Raw genomic sequence first — 26,535 nt, 5'->3', positions numbered from 1 at the left:
ATCATGGAAAAGATCCTCCTGGAAGCAGTGTCAAGGCACATGCTAGACCAAGAGGTGATCTGAGACAGCCAGCATGGCTTCACCAAGGGTAAATCCTGCCTGACCAGTCTGGTGGATTTCTACAATGGAGTGACTGCATCAGTTGACAAAGGAAGACCAACCAAATGTCATATACCTGGACTTCTGCAAGGCGTTTGACAAGGAGGGAGATGGATTTGATGGGTGGACCATTCAGCAGATAAGGAGTTGGCTTGAAGATCACACCTAGAGAGTGGTGGTTAATTGCTCTATGTCCAAGTGGCGGCTGGTGAGATGTGGTGTACCTCAGGAGTCTGTCTTGGGACCAGTACTGTTTCATATCTATCATTGACATAGTGGGATCGAGTGCACCCTCAGCAAGTTTGCAGATGACACCAAGCTGAGTGGTATGGTTGATACAATAGAAGGAAATAATTACATCAAAAGGGACCTGAACAAGCTGGAGAAGTGGGCCCACATGAACCTAATGAGGTTCAACATGTCCAAGTGCAAGGTGATGCACCTGGGCCAGGGAAGTCCCAGACATGAATACAGACTGGTTGAAGAACTCATTGCAAGCAGCCCTGCAGAAAAGGACTTGGGGGTGCTGGTGGGTGAAAAGCTTGACGGGAGCCAGCAGTGCACACTTGCAGCCCAGAAGACCAACCGTGTCCTGGGCTGCATCAAAAGAGGAGTGGCCAGCAGGTGGAGGGAGGTGACTGTTCCCTTCTACTCTATCCTTGTGAGGCCCCACCTGGAGTACTGCATCCATGTCTGGAGCCCCCAGCACAAGAAGGATGTGGATGTTAGAACGGGTCCAGAGGAGGGCACAAAGATGATCAAAGGGCTCTATGAAGAGAGGCTGAGAGAGCTGGGGATGTTCAGCCCGAAGAAGAGAAGGCTCCAGGGAGACCTCATTGTGACCTTTCAGTACTTAAAGGGGACTTACAAAAAAAAAAAAAAAGTGATTCTTTGCTTAATCAGAGAATGCCAGGACAAGGGGGAATGGTTTTAAATTGAAAGAGGGGAGATTTAGATTCAAAGTTAGAAGGAAATTTTTCACTCAGAGGGTGGTGAGGTACTGGAACAGGTTACCCAGAGAGGTTGTGGATGCCCCATCCCTGGAGGTGTTCGAGGCCAGGTTAGATGAGTCCCTGAGCAACCTGATCTTGTGAATGGCATCTCTGCATATGGTGGGGGTTGGAACTAGATGATTTTTGAGGTCTCTTCCAACTGAGCCATTCTATGATTTTATGACCCTTGTGAGTCTTTACCAACTTGGGAGATTCTATGATTCTATATTTTGATGATGATTAATGGTGAGAGAAATTTTAAACTGCTGATTTTTAAAAGACTATGCATTTTTAAAAGTTAATTTATTTCAAAATTTCTTACTGAATATGAAGATATATACTTGAATTTTAATTGAGGCAACAGATCCTGATACTTGTAGCACTTTTAAGTGATGAGGAGAGAGTGCACAGTGAAGTACACACTGCAGTCATTCTTGCCACATAGAAGGAGCTATTACTCTTAATAATTTGAATGATCAAGAAGCCAGAAAATAAATAAAAATTAATAATAAAACAATATTTATTTATATTTTTTTTGCTAAGACATATAGGGAATTGATATTATGATAGATATGAAAACACGTTAACAATGGGAGAGATGTTTACACTATCTGTAGAGGCTCTGGGTAGAATTCAGGTATAGAAGGATTTTAGTTCAGTTTGATTTTATTTGTGGTAATCTTTTTATTTTAATATCTTGACAACTGAGAGATGTCAGTCATTAAAGATAATAAAATAAAACTACATTAGAATATTAACAAGTGTCACCTTCAGTCTGGCATGCCAATGAGTGCTGCACCTGAGTCAGGGCAGGCCCAGACATGGGGACAGACTGGGAGAAGAACTCATTGAAAGCAGCCCTACAGAGAAGGACTTGGGGGTTTTGGTGGGCAAAAAGCCAGCAGTGCACACTTGCAGCCCAGAAGGCCAAATGCACCCTTGGGTGCATCAACATAGGAGTGGGCAGCAGGGGAGAGAGGTGATTGTCCTCCTCTACTCTGCCCTTCTGAGGCCCCAGTTAGAGTCCTGCATCCAGGTCTGGGGCCCCCAGCCCAATAAGGACATGGGTTTGTTACATGGCAGGGGCGTTGGAACTAGATGACCTTTAAGGTCCCTTCCAACCCAAGACGTTCTATGATTCTATGATTATTATTACTTCTGTTCCTTGCAATGCATGAATCCTTTATTTCATCATCTGTGGTTCCATATGTAAGTTTCCAGAAAACTGGTATGATGATTGGTGTAATTTCCTGAAAAATTAATGGCAATTGACGTCTTCTGCAGCTGCTCTGTATTATCTGCTAATTGAGGGATTTCTTTAATGATCTGTGGTCATCAATTTTAAACAATGCTACTCTTTATATCTCTTTAATACGCCTTAGGATCTGATAAGCATGTACTAAATGTATAAACAGTTTATAAGTATGAATCAGCCATGTACATAAAATAGATCATATGGGGTCCCAGGATGTGTTTTCTGTGTTATTTTGTCTAATGAATTCCAAGAGCTTCCTGTGAAAAAATAACTTCCTGACATCTTCAGTGAGGTGTGGGTTGAAGCAAAAGAGGACACGTCTTAGACATTTGACTTTCTCTTTTCATTGGTTGGCATTCGGTGTTAGAATATGGGCAATACTAAACTTTAAAATACTGGTCAAGATGTGAATGTGGAGAAAGGAATTTGATAGAAATGAAACCTTGTTTTCAATTCAGATGTTGTCTGAAATGTTCGGGTCTTAAAGACCCCTGATCTCCTTCCCTAATAGATGGAACAACATTTCATTTGCATTCTCTCCATCCAAAGCTTTTCTATTCCCTTCCTAAAATAAAACTTCAAAAATTATAGTTTAAAAGAATACTACTGGTAACACAGTGCCTTGTATTCTGTGATATTTTCATGGCACTTTTCCAAAAGAATCTAATTACCTGAAATATCTGGAAATAATATGCATAGATATAAGGCATTTTGTACAAATGCACATTTTCTACACTTCTTAAAAAAAAAAAAAAAAAAAAAAAAAAAAAAACAAGGAAAACAGAAATTCCAAAAAATTAAATTTATTTTCCCCCCCAACCCCCCCCCCCCCCAGGAACCAAACAAGATATATTGGTTCTGAGAATGCAGTTGTCATGCTTAAGACATTTACCTGGGATCCAAGTTTGCATGTCAGTAAGATTATAAATTCTTTCCAGACTATAAATATGCACGGCAGTTAATGATTCCATTGTAAATTAATGTGTCTAATGGGCAATCTCTGTCACTGTTACTGTGTTTTCTATTCCCTTGTTTGCTAAGTTTTCTGAGAAGTGAATGATCCTATTCCAGATACAAGCAACTTGGTAAACCTAAGTAAGAATGTCTGGAGACACTTCTGTATTATAGAGAAATTTATATATATATATTTCTAACTATAATAATCCCCAGAACAAGAGATGATAATCTGTTGCTTATGACATGCTCTGAATAGCTTCTGAGATTTAAAACAAATCCAAGTTATATATAGTTATCTTGGAAGCAATTGAAAACTCTGTGGTCTGTTTGCTGTTTTGCTGGGGTCTCCAAGTGCAGCCCTTGAGCTACAGTAAGTTTATATGAAATCTTTCAGGAATTTAAATGTTCTGATGACACAAAATATGAGGTGAATACCTCAATGATAAAGCTATTTCCTAGGTGACATCTGTCCACACAACAAACTTCACCAAAACTGGTGCTCTCGCTGATGCTCTCAGCTAAGAGCCCAAGGAATAAAATACTATGGAAACTTTATTTAGGACTTCCTTTCAAACCCTCCCGCAATGATGCCTCCCAGTGAGAGTTCAGATACGTTGGCAAGGCAATGCAAGCCTGGACCTGCTACCAATTCTGTCTCTCTGGGAATGGTTCATAGGGCTGGATGCTTCTGAGCTGTCTGCCTGACACCTCTCTGGAGTGCTAGGTTCATTCAGAAACTTTAGAGAGAAGCAATGAAGACAAGAGGAGGGAGCAAAGAAAGTTTCTAGCTCATGTCACAGTATTGCTGTCTGTGGGGCTTTGAGTGTGCTACATGGTAAATTCTTTGTGGTAAACGAACTGTATGTTGTCTCTAACAGTCTGTGTTGAGCTACATGCATGAGGTGCCCATATGGAATTTATAATCTCAAGTTTTTACACTGTTCTTTGGTTTCACATGTATTTTTCCTATTGTCTCTGTCCATAAATTTCTCTACCCTTGACAATATACATAAGTCATGCACAAACTCAATTCTTATCTAGCAATTCAACTTCATAAATATGAGATGTCTCCCTACCCTCTATCACTACTTAAGAATACACTTTATTCTTTTCCTTCTTTTATTTTGCTCTCATCAGGGGCACTTAAATGAAATATGGAGATCATATCACAGCATAAAATAAAGTGGTATTTTTTTTGCTTTATATATATACATAGATAACATATATATATACATGTACATATATACATAGTCTACCTTACAGAGTAAATAAGAAAGACCAACTAACTTTAAACGATCTGGAAGCTGGAACATTAGAGTTGTTTCTTGCTTAGTGTTGCATATGAAAAAAAAGAAGAAAAAAAAAAAGTATGAAACAGATGTATCAAACTTTGAATTATTCTTTTCATAATTGTACTGGCCAGATAGAAAACTTGTTCCCAGAACTATATTGTTTGGAAGAACTAAAGACAGAATGGGACTGATGCATTCTGCATGTTGGAAGGAAAAAAAAAATAGCATACATGGAAAAAGGTAGACATGGGACAATATGAACAATTAAGAGGCAGGCTTAAAGTATTTTTCAAAGCATTTTTCAAAACCAAAACCAAAGTGCAGTATCTGCAAGACTGAGACCATCTAATCTTCACATTTATCCACAGACAAAGCTACAATATGTCTTTAGCTAAGATGACCTAAGGCACAACCCTGAAGGCTACAATCTAGCATTTTATATATCTCCTTGAAGAGCTAATATCTGTTTCTGATTGACCTAAGAGAGTAAATTGTGTATGACTTAACACAGGTGTGAGCAGTACTAGACACTTTTATATGTCTGTGCCTATGTCAATGCATTTATATCCCAATTTCTTGATTTATAGAATCATAGAAACACAAGGTTGATGAGGACCTACAAGACCACCTAGTCCAACTGTCTTCCTATCAGCAATACCACCCACTTGTAGTATTCAAGTGCTCAAGCGCTATTCAAGTATTCAAGTGCTTCTTGAACACTGCACAGGATAGTACTCCACCACCTCCCTGGGCAGGCCATTCCAGCGCCTGACCACTCTTTGAGAGAAAAAGGTTTTCCTGATACCCATTCTAAATCTTTCCAGGTGCAACTTGTGGCCATTTCCTCGACTCCTATCATTAGTTATCTGAGAGAAGAGGCCGACCCCCTCCTCATCACAACCTCCCTTCAGGAAGCTGTAGAGTGCAATGAGGTCTCCCCTGAGCCTCCTCTTCTCCAAACTAATTAATCCCAGCTCCCTCAGCCGGTCTTCATAACTCTTGTGCTCCAGACCCCTCACCAGTTTTGTTGCCCTTCACTGGACACACTCCAGGGCCTCGACATCCTTCTTGTAGTGAGGGGGTCAAAACTGAACACAGTACTCAAGGTGCGGCCTCACCAGCGTACAGGGGGATGATCACCTCCCTGGTCCTGATGGCTACACTATTTCTAATACAGCCCAAGATGCCATTGGCCTTCTTGGCCACCTGGGCACACTGTCAGCTCATGTTCAGAAAAGCATCAATCAACACTCCCAGGTCCCTTTCCTCTTCACAGTCTTCTAGCTACTCTGCCCCAAGCCTATAGCATTACATGGGGTTATTGTGGCCAAAGTGCAGGACCCGGCACTTGGCCTTATTAAACCTCAGCCCATTCACCTCAGCCCAGCAGTCCAGCCTATCCAGATCCCTCTGAACGGCCACCCTACCCTCACACAGATCGACACTACCTCCCAACTTGGTGTCATCTGCAAACTTACTGAGGGTACACTCAATCCCCTCATCCAGGTCATCAATAAAGGTATTAAACAAGATAGGCCCCAGTACCAACACCTGGAGGACACCACTTGTAACGGGACACCAGCTGGACTTAACTCCATTAACCAATACCCGCTGGGCACGGCCCTCCAGCCACTTCTTTACCCAGAGAAGAGTGTACCTGTCCAGGCCACGGGCAGACAGTTTCCCCAGGAGAATACAGTGGGAGACTGTGTCAGAGGCTTTGCTGAAGTCTAAGTAGACCATATCAACAGCCCTTCCCTCATCTACCAGTCTGGTTATAGAAGGAGATGAGGTTGGACAAGCACAAACTGCCTTTCGTGAACCCATGCTGGCTGGGCCTGAACCCCTGAATGCCACACGAGTGCCGTGTGATCTCACCCAAGATGATTTGCTCCATAACTTTCCCTGGAACCAAGGTCAGGCTGACAGGCCTATAGTTCCCTGGGTTCTCCTTACAGCCCTTTTTGTAGATGGGAGTCACATCAGCAAGCCTCCTATCTTCTGGGACCTCTCCAGATAACCAGGAACACTTATAGATGGTGGAAAGCAGCTTGGCAATTACCTCCACCAGCTCCCTCAGCACCCCAGGGTGGAGCTCATCTGGTCCCATGGATTTGTGACGTTCCAGATGGAGGAGCAGGTCTCTAACTTTCTCTTCCCGGATCACAGGGGGGGGATTCTTCACCTGAATCACAGGGGATGTCCAGGTCAGGGAGTAAAGTACCCGGAGGATAGCTGATCTGACTACTAAAGATAGATGTAAAGAAGGCATTGAAAACCTCAGCCTTATTCTTATCCTCAGTGAACTCATTTTCTGCTGCATCAAGGATGGAATTTTTCCTTGGTTCTTCTCTTGCTGTTAATATATTTATGAAGGGATTTCTTGTTCTCTTTTACTGCAGTGGCCAAGAGTTCAAGATAGGCTTTTGCCTTTCTAACTTCCTCTCTGTGTATCTTAGCAACTTCCTTGTAGTCGCCCCAAGTAGCCTGTCCCTTCTTCCAGCAGACATAGACTCTCTTTTTCTCCCGGAGTCTCAATAAAAGTTCCCGGCTAACAATTTTGTGGTCACTGTGCTCAAGATATACCCCAACTTTCACATCTCCCACCAGTCCTTCTGTGCTAGTGAAGAGCAGGTCTAGCGGGGCACCTCCCCTGGTAGACTCTCATACCAGCTGTGTCAGGAAGCTATCTTCTACACACTCTAAAAACCTCCTGGACTGCTTCCTCTGAACAGTATTATACTTCAAGCATATATCAGGGAAGATGAAGTCTCCCATGAGAAGGAGTGCTGGTGATGGTGTAACTTTTGCAAGCTGCTCACAAAATGCCTCATCCAGCTCTTCATCCTGATGAGGTGGTCTATAACAGACCCTGAGCAAGATGTCACCTCTACAGGCCTTCCCCCTGATCCTTATCCATTGACAATCAACTTTATCATTCCCAACTGCAAGCTCTTCAACATCGAAACACTCTTTAACATAAGGAGCCATACCACCACCCTTCCTATCTTGTCTATCCCTTCTGAAGAGCTTGTAGCCATCCATCACAGTACTCCAGTTGTAGGAGTGATCCCCCATTTCAGTTATTGCAAGTAGGTCGTAGTTAGCCTATCTCACAATCACTTCTAGCTCCTCCTGTTTCTTGCCCATGCTGCGTGCATTGGTGTAGATGTGCTTCAGATGAGACGTGCCTCACTCCCAGCTTCAGCATCGTTCCCCTAGGCACTTTTCTGGTGAGCTCTGTTTTACCCCCTTCCCCCATCATAGCTAGTTTAAAGCTCTCTCCACAAATCCTGCTAGCTCCTGTGCTAGGATTTGTTTCCCCCTTTGAGAGAGGTGAGTTCCATCTATCGACAACAGACCAGGGGCCAAGTAAACTGCCCCACAGTCAAAGAACCCAAAGTTCCTGTCTTGATACCAGCCTCTCAGTCAATTATTCATTACATGTGTTTTCCTAGCCCTCTCCATGTCCTCCACCTCCCCAGAAGGAACAGAACAAAACACGACTTGCACTCCTGTTCCGTTCCTTGAACTATTTGCCCTAAACCCCTGAAATCTCTCTTCATAGTTTGCAAGCTTCTGAGTGATTTCATCACTGCCTGCTTGAACTATGAGTAATGGTTAGTAGTCTGTGGGGTGAACCAGCTCCAGCAGTTTTCTAGTTACCTCCCTGCCCCAGGACCCAGGTAGGTAGCACACTTCCCTACAGCTTGGGTCTGGTCTGCAAATGTTCCTCTGAAAAGAGAGTCACCTGCCACCCTTCTTTCTTTCCTGACTGAAGCAGTCTGAATATGTGGAGTCAACTGCTTTGTCCTTGGTAACCTCTTGGGGGAACGTTTCCACGCCTCCCCACTTACTTCCCCTTCGATGTCCAATGCTACAAACCTATTGCTTAGAGGGTCCTGAGGGCATGAGGGAAGCAGATGGGGGGGGGTGGGAGCTTGCCCACGATGCAGAGCAGGGACCCTCTCCCAACCCTCCCCATCACTCAGGTCTCCCTCCTCTGCCCAACAGGGCAGGGGGTCCACTGCCAATTGTGGGATATCTCCCTGGCACCTTTCCTTCTGGTATGCCAGGGAGCTACTCCACCAGTTGATCTCCTGCTCGCAGTCCCTGATGGTCTCTCAGCCTGCTCTTTCAGCTCTGCCACCATGCTGACCAGATCTTCCACCTGCTCGCACCTCACACAGGTGCTCTCCCCGCAGCCCTCCCCTGGCAACGGCAGGCTCAGGCACTCCCTGCAGCCAGAGGCCAGAACAGCCACGTCTCTGAGCAGGCCCTCTGCCTGGGTCGCCACAGTCTTTCCGGAGTGAGCTCTCTGCCTAGTGGACACCACAGTAGGCACGCGATCTCGCACACCGCGACCCCGGGCCCTGCCACACCAGCTGCACGCCTCTCCGGCTCCCCCGCCCTCCTCGTGATGGGCAGCGCGCGGCACCGCCCTCCCGGGGGCTGTTTCTAGGCAGAGGGACGGGGCGCAACCTCCGTTGCCCTGGAAACGCCCCCGCCTTGTCAGACTCTCGCGAGAGCCGTCGGGTGCGGCCTGGCCGTGCTGCTGTCACGGGCCGCCCCTGACGAAGCGAGGGCCTGAGGTGCGGCCTGTAAACAAGTCCTCTGATTTGTTTATTTGTGAATATTTTATGATTCAGAGACTGGAAAATCTTGTTTTCAGAGCACTGACAGGAATGACCTGCCAAGCAGAGGCCTCTTCGTCAAAATGAGGCATTGGAGCAATGAAAAGTTTTGCCTGAAATATGCTTATGTATGGGGATAACCCACACACACCCCTCCTGTCACGAAGTCCAATCTGCATATTCCCTTTTATTCTGCAATCATATCAAAGCTTTTGTGTGCTTTGCATTAATACTACTTTCCCACAGAGGAGACACATTTTTACTTCAAATATCACAGGTCAGAAAACCATTTATATTACACCAATTCATACAAGCCCTAGCTGAGATAGGGTCCCCACTGTGACGTGCTGTACAAACATAGTGAGAGACGGTCTGTGTATCAGTCTGAGGAAAGACAATAGACAAAAGAGAGCAAGGGAAATATGATATTGGCAGCGTATTGTCAACCCTGTTGTCTCAAAAGAGCACAGGCAGAGGGACTTTCGTTACTCCACAGAGGAAACCTGATGCTGGAGACTGAATATCAAGGATTATCCTTTATTATTTTTCTCACATCTTACATAATAGACCACAGATGATAAAAGACGTGCTCATTTGCTACAGAACCTACTCTTCTGGATTACATAAAGCAATGCTCAAATGTCCTCTTACTCTACAGGTGAAATCCGGAGAATACTAGAACTATCTGGGCTATCTGTGAACAGCCTGAAGGCCAGGATGATCTGAAATTCAGTATCTCATGCTTATGTGCATGCCTGACCTCCAGCTGAATTTGTGGTTTACATGAGCGTGCTTGTTGAACTCAGGGAGCGCTATTTAGAATGCATCGTAGCCATCATGGCAAATGTCATGACTGCAAAGATAGACAAGCATCAGCCCAAGAGCAAACAGAAGTTGCCAAGCCAAGAAAAGTGTGCCAAGATCTATCTATATGTCAAATAATTATTTTCAAGTACAGGCTCGCATGCCTCATGAGTCACTGCAGTGTTGGCTCTAATGTTATTTCTACAAGCAATTTGTATGGGATGGTGATTAAGATATCTTTAAATTTGGCATGAAGGTCCATTACAGCATTTAGGTCACAGACAAAACCAAAAGGCCAAGAGCAAGCTCCTCAATATCCTGGATATACACTGGAGAGCAAACGTGCTGAAAACTATATCTTTATAATAGAAATTCTGCTGCAGCTTTTTCTTAATATGCCCTTTTCTTCTTTCATACACCATGTCTATAAAATTTAATTCAAAGTTGATTTCATTTTATTATGTTAAAATTTTAAGTCTCCAGTGCTGACAGCATCAGTCACGTTATAAAATTTGCCCAGAAGAGAAATATAAGTTTGGGCATTTAGGCTAGAAACAAGGGACTTGGGCATTTGGAAACAACAGAGGCAATTCACAGTGGAATGAGTGTTAGCAGATCTGAAAAAAATGGTACTGTAGATACAGTTTCATAATGGAGAAGGGAAATTGCATCCCAATATTTCACTTCTCAGAACTACACTGTAAAGAGGAAAGTTGTCTTTGAAAGGAATTTGGGATTTCTGTTCCTCTTACCCTGTTATTCTTAGAAGAGAACTTACAAGAGTTTGACAGTAAAGTACTCATCAGTCTTCTTGAGTGAAATGTTTTCATTGAGTCATTTTCTGCTGTTGGACTTCTGAATACTGTCACCTTTGAGCTGTTGTCTAAGATGTTGTTGTCTGAATATTCAATGTTGTTATATAATATAAAGGAAAATTGAATGAAGTCATATCCCTCATGCCAATGTTTTGTTCTTTTAAAGTGTAGACTACTTGCCATTCCTCTAATAGTGGTTTGTGCTTTAGTAACATTTTAAAATCCTAAGTGTCAAAACAAGGTGTAATGCAACATCCCAAAATATTAATCATATTACATTATTATTTTATTGGTGAAACTCCTTTGATATCAGATGCTTCTTACTATTATTTTATTATTATTTTTTAACATTTTGTTACATGGTGCAGGGCGTTATACCTTATCTGAGACTTATGCTGCTAAAATGTGATTACCAAAGCACTATTAGAGTACTGTTGCACTAGCAAGTAGTCCGTACTTTAAAAGGACAAAATTTTGGCATGAGAGATGTGGCTTCAGGTACACTCTTTGCTTGGTTAAAAACTGGTTGGATGGCCAGGCCCAGAGAGTAGAGGTGAATGGAGTCACCAGTGGTGTTCCCCAGGGGTTGGCGTTGGGACCCATCCTCTTTAATATCTTTATTGATGATATGGATGAGGGAATTGAATGCACCCTCAGTAAGTTTGCAGACGATACCAAGCTGGGGGGAACTGTCGATCTGCTGGAGGGTAGGAAGGCCCTGCAGAGGAACCTGGACAGGATGGGTCAATGGGCAGAGGCCAATGGGATGAAGTTCAACATGGCTAAGTGCCGGATCCTGCACTTTGGCCACAACAACCCCATGTAGCGCTACAGGCTTGGGGGAGAGTGGCTGGAAAGCTGTGAAGAGAAAAAGGGTCTGGGGGTGCTGATTGATGCTCACCTGAACATGAGCTGGCAGTGTGCCCAGGGGGCCAAGAAGGCCAACGGCATCCTAGCTTGTATCAGGAGTCGTGCAGCCAGTAGGACCAGGGAGGTGATCGTCCCCTTGTAGTCTGCTCTGGTGAGGCCACACCTCAATTACTGTGTTCAGCTTCAGGTCCTCAGTACAAAAAGGACATTGAGATCCTGGAGCGTGTCCAGAAAAGGGCTGTGAAGCTGGTGAAGGGCCTGGAACACAAGTCCTGTGTGGAGCAGCTGAGGGAACTGGGGTTGTTTAGTCTGGAGAAGAGGAGGCTCAGGGGAGACCTTTTTGCTCTCTACGACTACCTGAAAGGAAGGTGTGGGGAGTTGTGGGTTGACCTTTTCTAACAGGTAACTAGCAATAGGACTAGAGGGAATGGCCTCAAGTTGTGTCAGGGGAGGTTTTTTGTTAGAAATTAGGAGACATTCTTCTCAGAAGGAGTAGTCTTTCTTCTGAGAGAGAACGGATTGCCCAGAGAGGTGGTGGCGTCACTGTTCCTGGAGGTGTTTAAGGAGAGGTTGGACATGGTGCTTAGGGACATGGTTTAGTGACATTGGTGATACTGGTAGTAGGGTGATGGTTGTACTAGGTGATCTTGAAGGTCTTCTCTAACCGTAATGATTCTATGATTCATTCCACGTATTACTCATATCATAATTTCAGAACATGGAAGTAGGCATAAGGCTGCTCTGTGACATGACTATAACCTTTCTATTAGTTTCACAGCAATTTATAAGATGATGATATTATTTTCTTCTAATGTTGTTAGTCATCAAAAATCCACAAAAGGAGTTATTGTAAGGCTTGAAAAACTGTCATGTATGGCAAGTGATTGAGAATAGCTTGTGTGAGTAGATAATAAAGTGCAACATTAGAAAACCAAAACTGAGAGAGCTTCTAAGAGTGGTTTGTATATATAGCTATTACGTTATGTGTGAAAACATCTATAAACAAAGGTTTATCCTAGATTTCCATGCTATTAGAATTATTTGCAGGCCCGTGTATCATATTTTTATATGTCACATTAGTTTTAAATAACTCTAATCCCCCATGCAATTAAAGGTATCACCTCAAATTGGATTGTTTTATTTCCTCTGAGGAAAGATGTGGACTTATTATTCAGTTTACTAAAGCAACCACTGTCAAACTGACCTTCATTTTATCTCATATACTTTCATCTTATCACTTTACTTTTATATGGCATACAACTTTCAGATGTGCACATGGTGTGTTAGCTCAAATCAAAGTTTTAACTGGAGAGGGTTCCCTTACATTCAAACTTACCAATTCCCAAATGCGGTATCTTAATGAAGTGAATCAAATAATTATCTGGTATTTGTTGGTAATTTAAAATGTACAGTCTAAGTGCATTTCTCTTTGTCCTTTCTTAGAACATTTAGATATATATATATATATATTTAGAAATGTCACTAAGTTTTACTCTATAAAAAGGTGAACATGTCCAAAAAAAAAAAAAGGGGGGGGGGGGGGGGGGGATATTACTAGTTCAATTTTGCTTCTTCAGAAGCAACATATTTAGACCCAGTCCATACATCTGAGTTTTTGCTGTCTTACAGTGTTTCTGTAATGCCATTTTTGTCTAAAATCATTATTTACCGGTCCATGAAGTGATGTGTAATCAGATCTTTTTCCTTACATCCAGTGCCACGAATATGCTTTGAAAGGGAGAACATCTTTGTGATGTATTGTGAAACATCCATGTATTGAACTTTGTGGCTTCCTTAGTGGAAAATGTTATTCCTTAATAATTCTATGTCCATGAATCAATTATACTTACAGTAAAGCAAACAAAAGTAGCTCATAACCAACTTTGGACAGTAAGGAATTAATGCTGTGTGACATCTTGAAGGCAAAAAACATTGTTTTTTGTGTATTTCATTCTGAAGCATTCTCATGAAAACAGGTTACAAGGCCTCCATATTCAGAGATTTAAAATTAGATTCTGTTATAGGTATTATAGGAAAGTCAGATTTCTTAAATACTTTTTTTTTCTTTTTTCTTTTTTTTTTTCTGCATATGGACTGTAGAGAGCACTGAAACACAAGTACCTTCTGCGAAGTGTTTTTAGAGTACTCAGGCCCTGTTGTGCTCTTATGGCATGTGAATTTTTTAACCTGTGAAGTTCATAAAGAAATGGAAAAATGCAAATTCATGACTCATCTTTTCTTAGAGCTGTCTGTGGAGCATTCTTTTGGAAATTCCAGAACTAACTCTCTTTTCAAAAAACAATTCTTTCTGCAGCTCTTTGGTTTGATGCATTCATTCACCATTTACAATGATGAACAGCTTCTAAGTCTACATTAGCTTCCAAAGTATATTTCTTTAAAAAAAATAAAAAATAAAATTATATATAATATCAATAGTCCTTCATGAAGATAAGGACATACTTCAAATGTAAGGCGACTGAGAATGGCCTTCCCTTTAGAGACAAGAAATCTAATATTTTAATTAAAATATTCTTTACAAGTTATTAAACAGTTTTTTCTATATTTGCCTTCAGCTTGCACTATCAGAATCAGATTTATTTTTTATTTGTTTTTGTGGTTTTGTAAAATCCATTCTGTTAATGACTGGGCTGGAATGTTGGTATAACAAAATTCCTCACTGTACATTATATGACGATATGAAGCATCCATTATTTTTAAAAAATCAAATACTAACATTTTATTCAAGATTGTATGCTTTTTGTGCAATATTTTTCGTAAGTCTTTTAAAATTTAAAGTTTTATTTACATGAGTTGCTCATAATCCTCATCTACAATTTTTGCAACAAACACGTTTGCATTTGTTACCATGCCAAGCAAGATGTAATTTATTCCACTGGTTTATTGTTGTGTTTATCTTACCTTTTTCTCTCCTTTTTTTTTTTTTTCATATTTTTGTTTGTGTCTTTATTTAATCACAAATTGTGCTGGTTAAATTTGGTCTTGAGTGTTGCTTTTTCATTATGAAGTGTTATAAACTGCATATAAATAAGGCTCATACATATAGCAATATCCTGTGCAATGTTCATTCACTCAAATAAAATTAGCCAAGGAATCCATTTGAATAACGTAGAAAAAGAAGGAAGCCAAGTGCTAAACTGGCACTTCTGAAGGAAGAAATGAAAGCTGCTCTCTGTCTTTAATGTCTTTCAGTAGTGCTTGGGTATCAAGTCCCATGGAAAATCATTGCTATTCTAATTGAAATTATATTTGGGAAAGTGAAGATTCTTTTTCTCCTTCAACATAGTTTATACTTGTTTTACACTCTTAAGCATAAATTTGCCAATTTTATCATTTCAGTTCCCTAATTTGAAGAGATTTAAGTGCCTGCTTGCCCTCAGCTCTGATTCACATCAGAAGTTAGACAGATAACATTTCATGGGTAAGATCACATCTCTTCCTTTGATTTTCAGCTTCTCAGTATATAGTCATTAAATTTTAAAAGAAATCTTACTGCTGTGTTAACCAAAACAGAAACTAAGCCCACTTTCACACCCACAAAACACACTGACAAATGTATAACCACAATTTAGGTGGCTGTCTTACCTGTTCCTGTTGCTATACGTGAACTAGAGTGATGTATCTGGACTATTAAAATATAAAGCCAATTATGTAAAATATTTCTCTATTTCCTCCATTTGTTTTGTCTTTGAAAAATGAGGAGATTCAATCCAAAGGTGACATTAACATGAGATGAAATATAGACAGATCCCAGAGCAACACATTTGAGAAAGACGCACAGAGTCAAAAGCCTGGACTAACTTTAGGGTTGTGTCATTCCTCTTCTCAGGCTAGATATACTAGAGCACAGATACCATATGCAAACTGCTTCCAAAGATTTACAATTATTAATTAAGCGTCGTTGTCTCAGTACAGAAGTATGCATGATAGTGTTAATGCAGAAATACAGTTTTACACAGCACCTTGATTCATACAGAGCAAAATGTATTATTAAGCTGCTAGCAGTGATTCAAGAACCCTTTAATGTACATTTTACACTACCTACTGCTTCCTGCAAAGCGAAATGCATTGTGCCACTATCAGTGTTTCAACAATCTTCCTGTATAAAAACTGCAGCAAGATCTGGCCATCTAGTGGAATAACAATTGCTGCATGCAGTGGACTCTGGCAAAGCAAACACAATAAGCATATCATATTTCAAGGTTTTAAGGCTGATATGTAAATGCAATGAGAGCATGTTAGTAATAATCTCTTGAACCTTTTGAAACAGCAGAGCCTCAAGTTTGTGGATGCATCATATCACCTTGGTAGTGATCTTTCAGAGAAAATCAAAAATTTGTCTTTCCAAGTGCGTTTCTTTTAACCTTTTTTTTTTTGTTCTTTTTCCTTACTTGCTTGGAATGAAATGTTTTATTGTTCTATCACCCCTATACGCAACATGAGAACAGATTATCCACATAGCAATTTCTGTAGAATTTCTATAGTCCTCATTGGTTTTGAATAGGTATTTTTCTTTGAACTTAGACAACCAGTAAACACTTCAATGATTATTTAAGTGTATTGATTAATTCAGGTGAATTTTAAAAGTTACGCTGAACTGTGCTGTAACAATTTATAATTCAAATACATAGACTTCTGATGTATCTTGGCATGATCTGACTTTCAGGAAGAGGAATAATGATCCATTTCATGGTAATGAAAGAAAGCTTAAAATCTGTGAAGAATATCTGGAACTTAAAAAGCTTTGTAATGAGCAGAATAAAATAAAAATAATAATCCTGTTCCCATCCTTTGTGTATACCAAATTTCTGCAGTAAATAAGACATTGTTCTGATTGCTAGTGCAGACTGAAAGAAAACTATTTACGCATTATTCCAGTTGAAGAATACAAACTGTCCTTTAAAAAGAGACAAACAAATGTAGTATCTTTAACTTGCAAGTTAATTGACCCTCTTCTACCATAAACAATGATGCTGGGAAAGGATTCAATGCTATTTTCATTCAAGGATTAGAAAATGAATATATAAACATAATTTAGTTTCAGCATTATTTTAGCATTATTAAGGGGCTATTTTCAGGAAATGTGGATAAAGCAATTGTGACTAACAGATTAATTGAAAACCATTGCAAAAAAAATAAAATATAAAAATCAAGCAACTTTTTTTTTCATGTTTAGTAACAAAATTGTAAGGCCAGAAAGATGGGTATTTTCAGTAATGAATTATAACCTTGACTCTATGTAGGAGCTCCTTCAACTGTGACAAAACGATTTCTGGCAGACGACATAGATAAATCCCTATAAAACTCAGTCTTACAGAAAGTTTTCATGAATTGAATTAAACTTTCAGGACTTAACTCCCAGCGTCATGAAATAGAAAGCCAGCTCTCACTTTCAACGTGTTCGTTTTAAAATCTTTTGTATATATCATCTATTGACTTGTGAAATGCAATGTGAAATTAAACATTACCACAGTTTCTTTGTTTTACTCACCGCCAGCATCAAGATCTTTATTAAAAACTGAAGGCTTTTTAATCTATATCTGAAAAGACAAGTACCTATAAAATAGAATTTTAAATAGTATTTATACCTCCATTAACTCTGTCTAATCTCTCTTTACATAAAACAATTCACACTTAATTCTCTGTAGCAGGACCCAAACACTAATCCAAATGAGTTATTTGGAAATCCTTTAGAAATTATTACATTTTGTTCAAATTCTACCTTCTTGTTTCTATTGAAGTCATTAATATCGTTGGCACATGAAGCTGTTTTTTGCTTTTACTTCTGTCTTCCCTCAAACTCAAGAAAAAGTAGTATTTAGTTTTGCTCTTTCATTCAATTCCCTTTCTGTTGAAATGTCTACTTTATAGCCTGAGAGATAATTCATGCCTCTCCGTTGCATTCCTTAGGTTTTTCCTATTCATTTACTGCTTGCCTGTTAGCAGTTTCTTACAGACAAACACAGCATGGCGTTTGGATTAAGTAAACTGTCACTGCTAGAAGTACCTGAACGCTATTCTGTTGACCTCTGTTTGTATTCTTCCCACCATCCCTCATTTCCCTACTGAATCCTTTATCCATCCCTGTATCTCCTTCTGAGTTATTTCTTGTTGTTTTTCTAACCAGTTTTGGAAATTAAATCAGTTTCTTTTGGCCTTTCCTCCTCACTTCTCTCTTTAAAGCTTTTTCTTATCAGCCATAAAAGCCTTGATGTCAGAAGGTAATTTTCCCAGATAGTATGATGGAATCCATCCTTTGAAAATGCTCTCTTTTAGTAAATGCATCCCACTGGCTAAGTATTCCCAAACCTGCCTTTAACATTGATCTTTGAGCTATCTATTGATCATCATTATGTCAGCATATTCCAGTCTCCTTCTGTAGTAACTATATAACCTTTCTTAGTGGAATGTTTTATAGTTATGAAATTACTCCAGAAAGCAAGCATACATGCATATTTTTGTTTCAACTAGCAGATCCCACACTTTCTGGGGAAAAAAAAAAAAAAAAAAAAAAAAAAAAAAAAAAAAAAAAAAAAAAACATGAGAGCCATAATGGCTACCTCTTTCTGAAAGAAAGAAAGGAAAAGAGATTGGATTAGCTGTTTGCTACCAAAAGGCAAGGGGAAATTGATGGAGCTCCAGCAGAGCTGAAAGAAAGGGAGAGTAAAGTACCCCTGGCAGTTCTGGAACACTGAACCTAAACTAGATTTCTTCAAAACTGATGGAGATAAGTGCTAAATTCAGGAGTCACTGGAATAAGTCCATGATGCTTTTGCTCAGAAAAACAATTTCCCTAAAAGCTCATTCATTTCAGATTTACTCTGTGTCATTCCACTAATTTCAATAAAGTAATTTTCGATCAGCAATCAACAATAACCACTTTATGTTAATATAGATTTGACTAGGTAGCTTTCAGGTTCTCTCTGTTTTTAAGCAGAGCTAAAACACATTTTCTTTCCTTAGGCATCCTTTCAAATCTAATTCATATCTGACGAATGAGACAAGAAATCAATAGTATGTAGTATACACTGTATAATGACCTGGAAGGTTCTTAAAATAGCTATGCTTGCTACAGAATAGGTATTGAGTATACAGAATAGGTATTGAGTATTCTGTGCACAATTATTTGTCACTGTTACAATTGGCCAAGTTCCACTGAAAATACAATCCTGTAAAAAGGGGGTAAACCAAACGGGATGAATCTGTATGCTCATGATTTTTTTAAGTTGCCTGACAAAACACAATAGCATACAAATCAGGTTTTATCTTGATCTTAACCATCACATTTAGGAAAGCATGAACAGAAAAATATTGATGGCTGGAATTGTTCAACTCCTACAAATACAAACTGTATGCTGTACATACACAGCATATGGTACATTCCCACTTCCATGCCATTAAGGATATTTTAGCATTAGACAATACTATGAGTTTCTCAGGTTTTCTTACCTCTGCCTTGGCATGCGGATCAGTGGCTGTTTATGGCATCTCTTGCTAAGGCCAAAGAGCTTGTGAACAATTTTCTGTGCCTTGAGGAAGAGCTGCTTCATGCTGTTTTCTAGTTGCTCATAGCGACGTTGAAAATTAGAATCCATTGTCCACAAATGCATTACAGTAGATGTGTTCAAGAAATAATTCATGGGCAGCCTCTTCATAAATAATTTGAATTCATCTAAAAAAAAAAATAAAAGAGGTAAAATTTAATAGACTTTAATTATGTAGTTATTTTTGCAGCAAAAATTAACTTCTTTGTTTGTTCTCAAACTTCAAAAATTTTCAAATGAACTTTTGCAATTTTGGAATTGAACTTTTTAACTATTTTAAAGTAGAAATATAACTACATTTTTAGTGGCAATACTAGAACAAAAACATCAAATGTTAATTTTCTATATTCAGAGGGACAGAGGTCCATGATGAAACAAAACATGTATTTTTTGGCATAGATTTTTTTTGTGATGGATTATGATTCATTGGAAGAAAAATGGTATTGAAAGGTCTTCAGGAAGGTACAAAATGAAACACAAGGGGCAAAAAGGGTGATTTAATATCTAGTTAGATTGTTTTAATAATGCATTTGGGACCTCCTTGGCAATGTGTTATTCATTTTCTTGCCTTGCCTTCCTCTTTGGATAATAGTCTTCTACTATTCTCCACTTGAGGTCAACACCACTGCCCCCTGCTGTCCCTGGGTGCAAATTAAGGGTCTTAAGGAGTTGTTTGTTTCTTTTATGAAGTACATGAAGCCTAACTCTTACCCTTCGCCTCTTCCTGATCCTTTTCCTAATTTTATCTCAGATATTGGTTCTTATCCCCTATACAAAAAGAGTAAGTATGTGTTTTTACCTTAATTATTTGATTTAATAGAAGTATTTGACAAATGAGCAGCTCTTTGTCTTTTGGTGTAATTCTGGGAGAACCTATTCCCAAGTGACAAAGTGACAATTACACCTTAGTCTCCTTGCACAACATATCCCAGATATCTTTTCCCTTCAAGGCTTGCACAGATGTTGTGAGAGGGTATTGTTTGGTTTGTCTGAAGGAGGCACAGTCTCATTGGCTTGGTAGAGCCTTCCAAGCCTGAGGAGTGCATTTTCAAATTTATGAAACTAGTATCAAAAAAAAGAAAAAAGATAAATAGGGTTAACTGAACTGTTTCAAAGTATGTCCTTTGGCAAAGCTCCGATCTGCAGTTAGTATAAATCAGCTAAGCTCTACTGACTTCAGAGGAGTGTACTAATACACCCACGGAGGATCAGATCCACAACCTACTTTCCTGAATACCTGTTTTAATCACTAACTTCTCATTTCTCTTCTGTTCTTTTGAGACACTGGTATATTTACTTAAACTCAGTGTCATGATGACCAAAAAAAAAAATAAAATAAAATAAATCCCAGAGGAGAGAATGTATTCAGATTATGCCTTTTCAGTTTCCATGTTTCTGTATTTATTTAAGAAACACTGTCTATTTGCTGTCCTTTGCACAAGGTAATAAGCTCTACAGCTAAAAACTAATCAGATGCAGTGTTTAGAAGTGATAAAATGAGTTTACAGTCTTTAACTTGCAACAAAAACAATTTCCAACAAGAAAATGTTCCTTTTCCTTCCTGTAATAAACATCATCCTTGGCTATCCCTGTGCCTTGTATGATCATGCTAAGGAGCACCACAATGCAGGTAAAAGAGAGATAGAGATAAAATGAGCATGGTTACATAGTGCCTCCTGAAAAAAAAAAAAAAAAAAAAAAAAAAAAAAAAAAAAAGGAAAGGAAAGGAAAGATAATGTGCTCATATCTTAAACAGACACATTTCATGATCTGTGAAACTACAACATGAACTCCTACCATTGAGAGATGATTAAACTATTACATTCTAATCAACACATTATACCAGCCATTTGTGAGGATTAACAGCCAGTACTACAGTGCTGGTGGCCATACAAATTGATTCTGCTAAAACATAATACCTGACACCACATATGATATGATTTCAGCACTTTCTAATTTATTTTCACATAGGTGGCTATCAAATGCACACATAATACCATTTTTCATATTAATAACTCCAAATAATGGGAAAAATATAAAACAGATGCAGCGATTGATCAAACAAGTTTATTTAACTGTTTCATTTATAGCTGGCCATGTCTGCTTTTCGCTCCCTCCTTTCTGCAAGCTATATCTTCTTTGTATTAATGGTGTGTAGATTGAAATGACTTACCATATTTCAGTAGCAAAGCATAAATGTAAAATATCACAATGGAAGCAAACGTTATTGCTGAAATCAGATGAATATTGGGCACATTTAGGCTATAATAAATAACTAAAACTACTTAGCTTATAACTTGGATTCTCAGTGTTATTCAGTATCAGAGAAGGGCACACTGGTGAATGCTTTGATTAACATTCTGCAGACAGAGCAAGCAAAGACTTAGAAAAATGCAGTAAGCCTCATCAAAGGACCTGACAATGCCCAGCTACAAGGAAAAAATGATGCCTGTTCTGTACGTTGGAGGAGAGCAGGACCCTTGATTCCTTTGCTCTAGATATTTTTCATATCCCTGATATGTTGAATTACAAGACCTACACAAGACCACAGTGCACTTCTCTTTTCATTTCAGCTAAGACCAAGTGATTTTTGGAACTTTTTTCACAGTATCAAAATGTTCTGTGTTAGCTTGTTTCCTAAGATTCCTTTTGGAAGATCTTTGGAAAGATGTTGGAAGTCCAGAACACTAGGTTAATGACACAGGCTAACATCCGACCATGCAATGTGATGCTGGCAATAAAATGCCCCATCATATCACTGCACTTTCTTCTCCCATTGGCTGTTGCATAAACAGAACAAATTCAAATATTTTTTTTCCTTTATGATATGATAGCCACTATTTCTTCATCAGGCTCCTGTCAGCTTAGTCCTCCAGCTTGTCCAGGTTCCTCTGGATACCTGCCCTATTCTTGATCATGTCAGCTCATTACTATTCCCCCACCAACCAACCTCCTCAATTTGGTAACATCTGTAAGCTTGATAAGCATACACTCCAATGCTGCCTCCAGGTCATTGACTGAGATGTCAAGCAGAACAAGTTCTGGGATATCGTTTCAGATTTCCACTTGCTACTGGCCTTCAGGGAGGATATATGACCCAATAACCCCACACTCTGTCTCCCACAACATTCTGGCATCCAAGTTAAGATAATGTAGTCTGGTTGGAAGGACAAATAAGTAGGTAAAAATGTGGTTGCATGGACAGGTTCCACATTAAAAGCCTTATTAACGCTGAGGTAAATAAAATCTATTTTTCTTCCCTTACCCATATATCATTATTTTATAATAGAGACGATCAGGGGGTCAGACATGATTTACTCAGTCACCTTCTCCTTCATGTCTCCAGAAATGTGCTCCAAGAGTACTCAGTCCATAGTATTCCCAGGGACCAAGGTGAAGTTGATCAGTCAGTCGTTCCCTGGCTTAGTCTGAAAAGACTTTTTTCAGGTTAGGTGTAACATTTGCCTCTCTCCAGTCATCAGGAATATTCCCCAGTCGCCATGATCTTTTAAAACTAACAGAGTGGCATTACAGGGATACTGTCCAGCTCTGTCAAAAGCCATAGATATAGCATGTTTATTCTCATGGACTTGTATGGACCAAATTCTCTCAAATAACCCCCAACTCAATCCTCATCAAGTGCTGGTAGTTCCTCTCCCCATTGAATTCCTTCAGTAAGCTCAGGGACATGCGATATTTGCTGATGAAGACCGAGGACAAAGAAGGTGCTGAGTATCTCTGCCTCATCTGTTTATGCTGAAACAACTTCTAAATCACCCGGTCTATTCAGAAATAAGCCCAGGTTTTACTTGTTCAGTCTTTTATCACTAAGGTAACTATAGAATATTTTCTTGTTACTCTTGGCATCCCTTGAAAACAGATTCCAGGTTTTCCTATCACCATCCCTAACTGTCCATTCTGTGTTTCTGATTTGTTCCTTGGTAGTCTTTTCCTGTTTCTATCTTCTGTATACTGCCTTTTTCCTTTGGAGCACTGTCTCATGTTCCCTGTTTAACAAAGCCGGTCCCCTGATACATCTGTTTATTTTCCTGAATGGCAGGATGGATGGTTCTTGCACTTGAAGGTTGCTGTTCTTAAAGCCCCATCAGATTTCCAGAGATCCTTTCTCTTCAGAGCTGCTCGTGAGGGGACGCCGTCTACCATTTCCTAGAATTAGGGTCCGTTTTCTCAAAGCACAGGTGTGCAATCTGCTGCTGTCTTTTCTCACTCCTTTTTGGATCCTGAACGCAACTATTTCATGGCCTCTGCAGCCATGGTTACCTTTATCACATCCTCAAACAGCACTTCCGTGTTAATCCAGCCAGTCTAGCCCTGTGTCACCTCTCTTGGCCCATCCAGTATCTATATCAAGAAGTTATCCCTGATACTTATAAGGGCTACAAAGATTGTGAAGGGCCAAGAGGGGAAGACGTACAAGGAGCAGCTGGGGTCACTTGGCCTGTTCAGCCTGAAAAGAGGACAGCAGGGGAGACCTCATTGCGGTCTATGGCTTCCTCACAAGGGGGAGTGGAGGGGCAGGCATCATTCTGTTCTCTTTAGTGACCAGTGATAGGACCCAAGAGAATGGAGTCAAGCTGTGACAAGGGAAGTTCAAGCTGGATATCAGGAAAAGGTTCTTCACCAAGAGAGTTGTCATGCACTGGAACAGGCTCCCCAGGGATGTGGTCATGGCACCAAGCCGAGTTTAAGAAGTGTTTGGACTGTACTCTTAGTCACATGATCTGAATTTTTGTGTAGACCTGTGTGGAGCCAGCAGTTGGATTCAATGATCCTTGTGGGTCCCTTTCAACTCGGGATATTCTGCAATTCTATGCATCTATAGCCTCCAGAAACCTCCTTAACTGCTTGTGTCCCACAGTGTTGACCTTCCAGCAGATGTCAGGAGGATTAAAGACCCCCATGAAAACCATGATCTGTGATCCAGATACATTCTTCAGATACTAAAAGAAGGTTTCATCTACTTTTTACCCTGACCAGAAGGTTTGTAACACACCCATCACAATGTCACCCTTCCTGGCCTCTCCTCCAACCCTGACCAACAAGCAGGGTAAGAACCTCTGTTGTCCATCCAATAGCAGAATTCCATACATCCAGGCTGCTCTTTAACAGGCTGCTCTTTTTCTCTCTTTATAGAGAAAAACCACCTTCATCGTCTCTTGTCTTTCCTCATGAACACATGTCCATCTTTCACAGCACTGCAGTGAGGCAAGGTGTCCCACCCTGTCTCTTCTGTTCTAACAATGGTGTACCTCTCTGACCTCATGCATATTTCTGGTTTGTCCTACTGCATGGGGTGAGTGCATTTGATTAGACATATTTGAAGCATATCCTTTCTTTCTGTTTTATCATTAGTCTTTTTACTGTCACCCGGCACAATGTATTTCAATGCAAATTTTTACCCTTACTTAACAGGACCAAGAAGATATCCCTTGGACCTATGCTCAAGCCCCAGAACCATGAAGGCACTCCTGATATGCAACAGGTCTCCTGTGGCAGTCTTGCCAGTGCTCACATGGATGAGTAACAAGAGATAATAATAATAAATGAGCCAAATGAGCCTTGGAAGTTTCTCCTCAACATCCTTGATCAAAACCCCCAGCAAGCAGCAAATCTCCCCAGAAAGCTGGTCAAGTCAACAGAAGAGGAGGAAAGGAGTCTCCAAATACCTTTACTCCACAGGAAGGTATGTCTCCAAATACCATTACCCACTATTTTTTTTGGTGCCTGCATGTAGGTACAGCCTGGCTAACTCTGATGGCTGACCTTATCTGCTGATGTTTTAAATAAACCTACTATTTTAATACAACTACTGGTTTATTTTTGCTATAAGCTAGAAACTGGGGAGAAGACTACCAATTAATTTCACACAAAAGTTAAGGAAAGCTGCTCTAACTGTTTCACAGCAAAGAAGGCTCTTAAGTAGATCTGCACAGAGCACAGAAATCCATTTTGTGATAGGATTTTTAGTATTTCAAAATCAGAATGTAACCTAATTTTTTTGAAATTTTATGAAATTCTTCAAGTGTCTCTGATTTCTCTAACGTGATATGAAAGGAACATTGAAAGGTTTTCTTGATTTACTTTGCTTTGAATCAGTCAAAATACTTCACCTTGACAGAACAGAAATTTTACATTTATATGTCAACATTTAATTTCATATTATAAGATAAATGTTATAAAGTCAAAAATGACAAAATGAATAATTTTTCCAAAAACATCAAAGTGTTTTCCTGTATTCTGGCAAAAATGTATTACTTTGTAATTACTGAAGGATTGTTTTTCTTCAAAAGAATTGCCTCAGTATTTCATAATATTTTGTAGATAACTCTTTATACCTTCTACATCTCAACAGTCTTTTCTGTTTAGATTGTCAGTTCTTCAGAGAAGAGCCTGTCCCTTATTACATCTTTACAGGGCACTTAGCACAATAGACCCCAAATTTAATTGTTGGCATGTAATAAAAATAATAATATTAAATTTGTCTGTGGCTCAAGGCAACTGCATCCTCCCTGGAGTCCACAGTGATAGCAGCAATTAATGTGAAGAGCGGGACTTCTGATGGGAACAATCTCATAAACCCCAACAGCCTATTACACCTTTTATGTAACAGGACTGTATGTGAGAAAAAAAAAAAAAAAAAAAAAAAAAAAAAAGGTTTCTCCTTAATAATTTGACCATAGTAATATAATTTCCCATAACTTTCCATAACAATGTTTTTAATTGGTACCAGGGCAATAAATATTTCAGCAAGTCAAATACCAGAAACAGCTGCAAACTGAAACCTCAACCCACAAAGCTGTTAGTCTGAGAGAATAAAAAGCAATAGGGCCTACATTTCTAACAGTTGGATACGGTTGCTGTTCAATAAAGTGCTGCCTCAATATTGTGTAGATATTATTAAAGAGATTTATAAAAGATATATGATTTTTAAAATAGCCCACTGTGATTCAAAAGCCTGGAGAAAACAAAGTACTAAAATGAACATATATTTGTTTTTATGTTGCAATGAATTTTACTTCTTTGTGATACATTACTTAATTTGTCAGAGAAGTAGCAGCTGTGATCCAAGAAATATATGTTTGAAACTAGTCCAACTGAAGGAAGCATAAGACTGTGGCTTTAAAACCACCTTATTTCTTCACAGAAAATACAGGAAAATTAAACTTTTTTCTCTTTCTTTCTTTCTTTCTTTCTTTCTTTCTTTCTTTCTTTCTTTCTTTCTTTCTTTCTTTCT

General features: G+C 39.5%; 1 protein-coding gene and 1 long non-coding RNA gene across 7 annotated transcripts in view; one reads left to right on the top strand and one right to left on the bottom strand.

The window, feature by feature from the left end:
• The window catches only part of BRINP3 (BMP/retinoic acid inducible neural specific 3), a 223,072-nt gene that overhangs the window by 27,464 nt on the left and 169,073 nt on the right, over nucleotides 1-26,535 (bottom strand). For all 6 annotated transcript variants that reach the window (XM_035333109.1, XM_035333116.1, XM_035333110.1 and 3 more), the window contains one exon: nucleotides 19,186-19,408. In XM_035333109.1, coding sequence (XP_035189000.1) covers nucleotides 19,186-19,408 — 223 coding nt within the window. The remainder of the gene's footprint in view (nucleotides 1-19,185; nucleotides 19,409-26,535) is intronic.
• The window catches only part of LOC118170676, a 17,272-nt gene continuing 4,560 nt past the window's right edge, over nucleotides 13,824-26,535 (top strand). Inside the window, exons 1-2 of the long non-coding RNA XR_004752838.1 lie at nucleotides 13,824-13,835; nucleotides 23,702-23,711. This is a non-coding gene — a long non-coding RNA (uncharacterized LOC118170676). The remainder of the gene's footprint in view (nucleotides 13,836-23,701; nucleotides 23,712-26,535) is intronic.

This window comes from Oxyura jamaicensis, chromosome 8 (assembly GCF_011077185.1).
Source record: "Oxyura jamaicensis isolate SHBP4307 breed ruddy duck chromosome 8, BPBGC_Ojam_1.0, whole genome shotgun sequence".
In the NCBI taxonomy this organism is placed as follows: Eukaryota; Metazoa; Chordata; class Aves; order Anseriformes; family Anatidae; genus Oxyura; species Oxyura jamaicensis.
The sequence above is the reverse complement of the archived record's forward strand: the minus strand, read 5'-3'. Positions and strand labels throughout refer to the sequence as shown.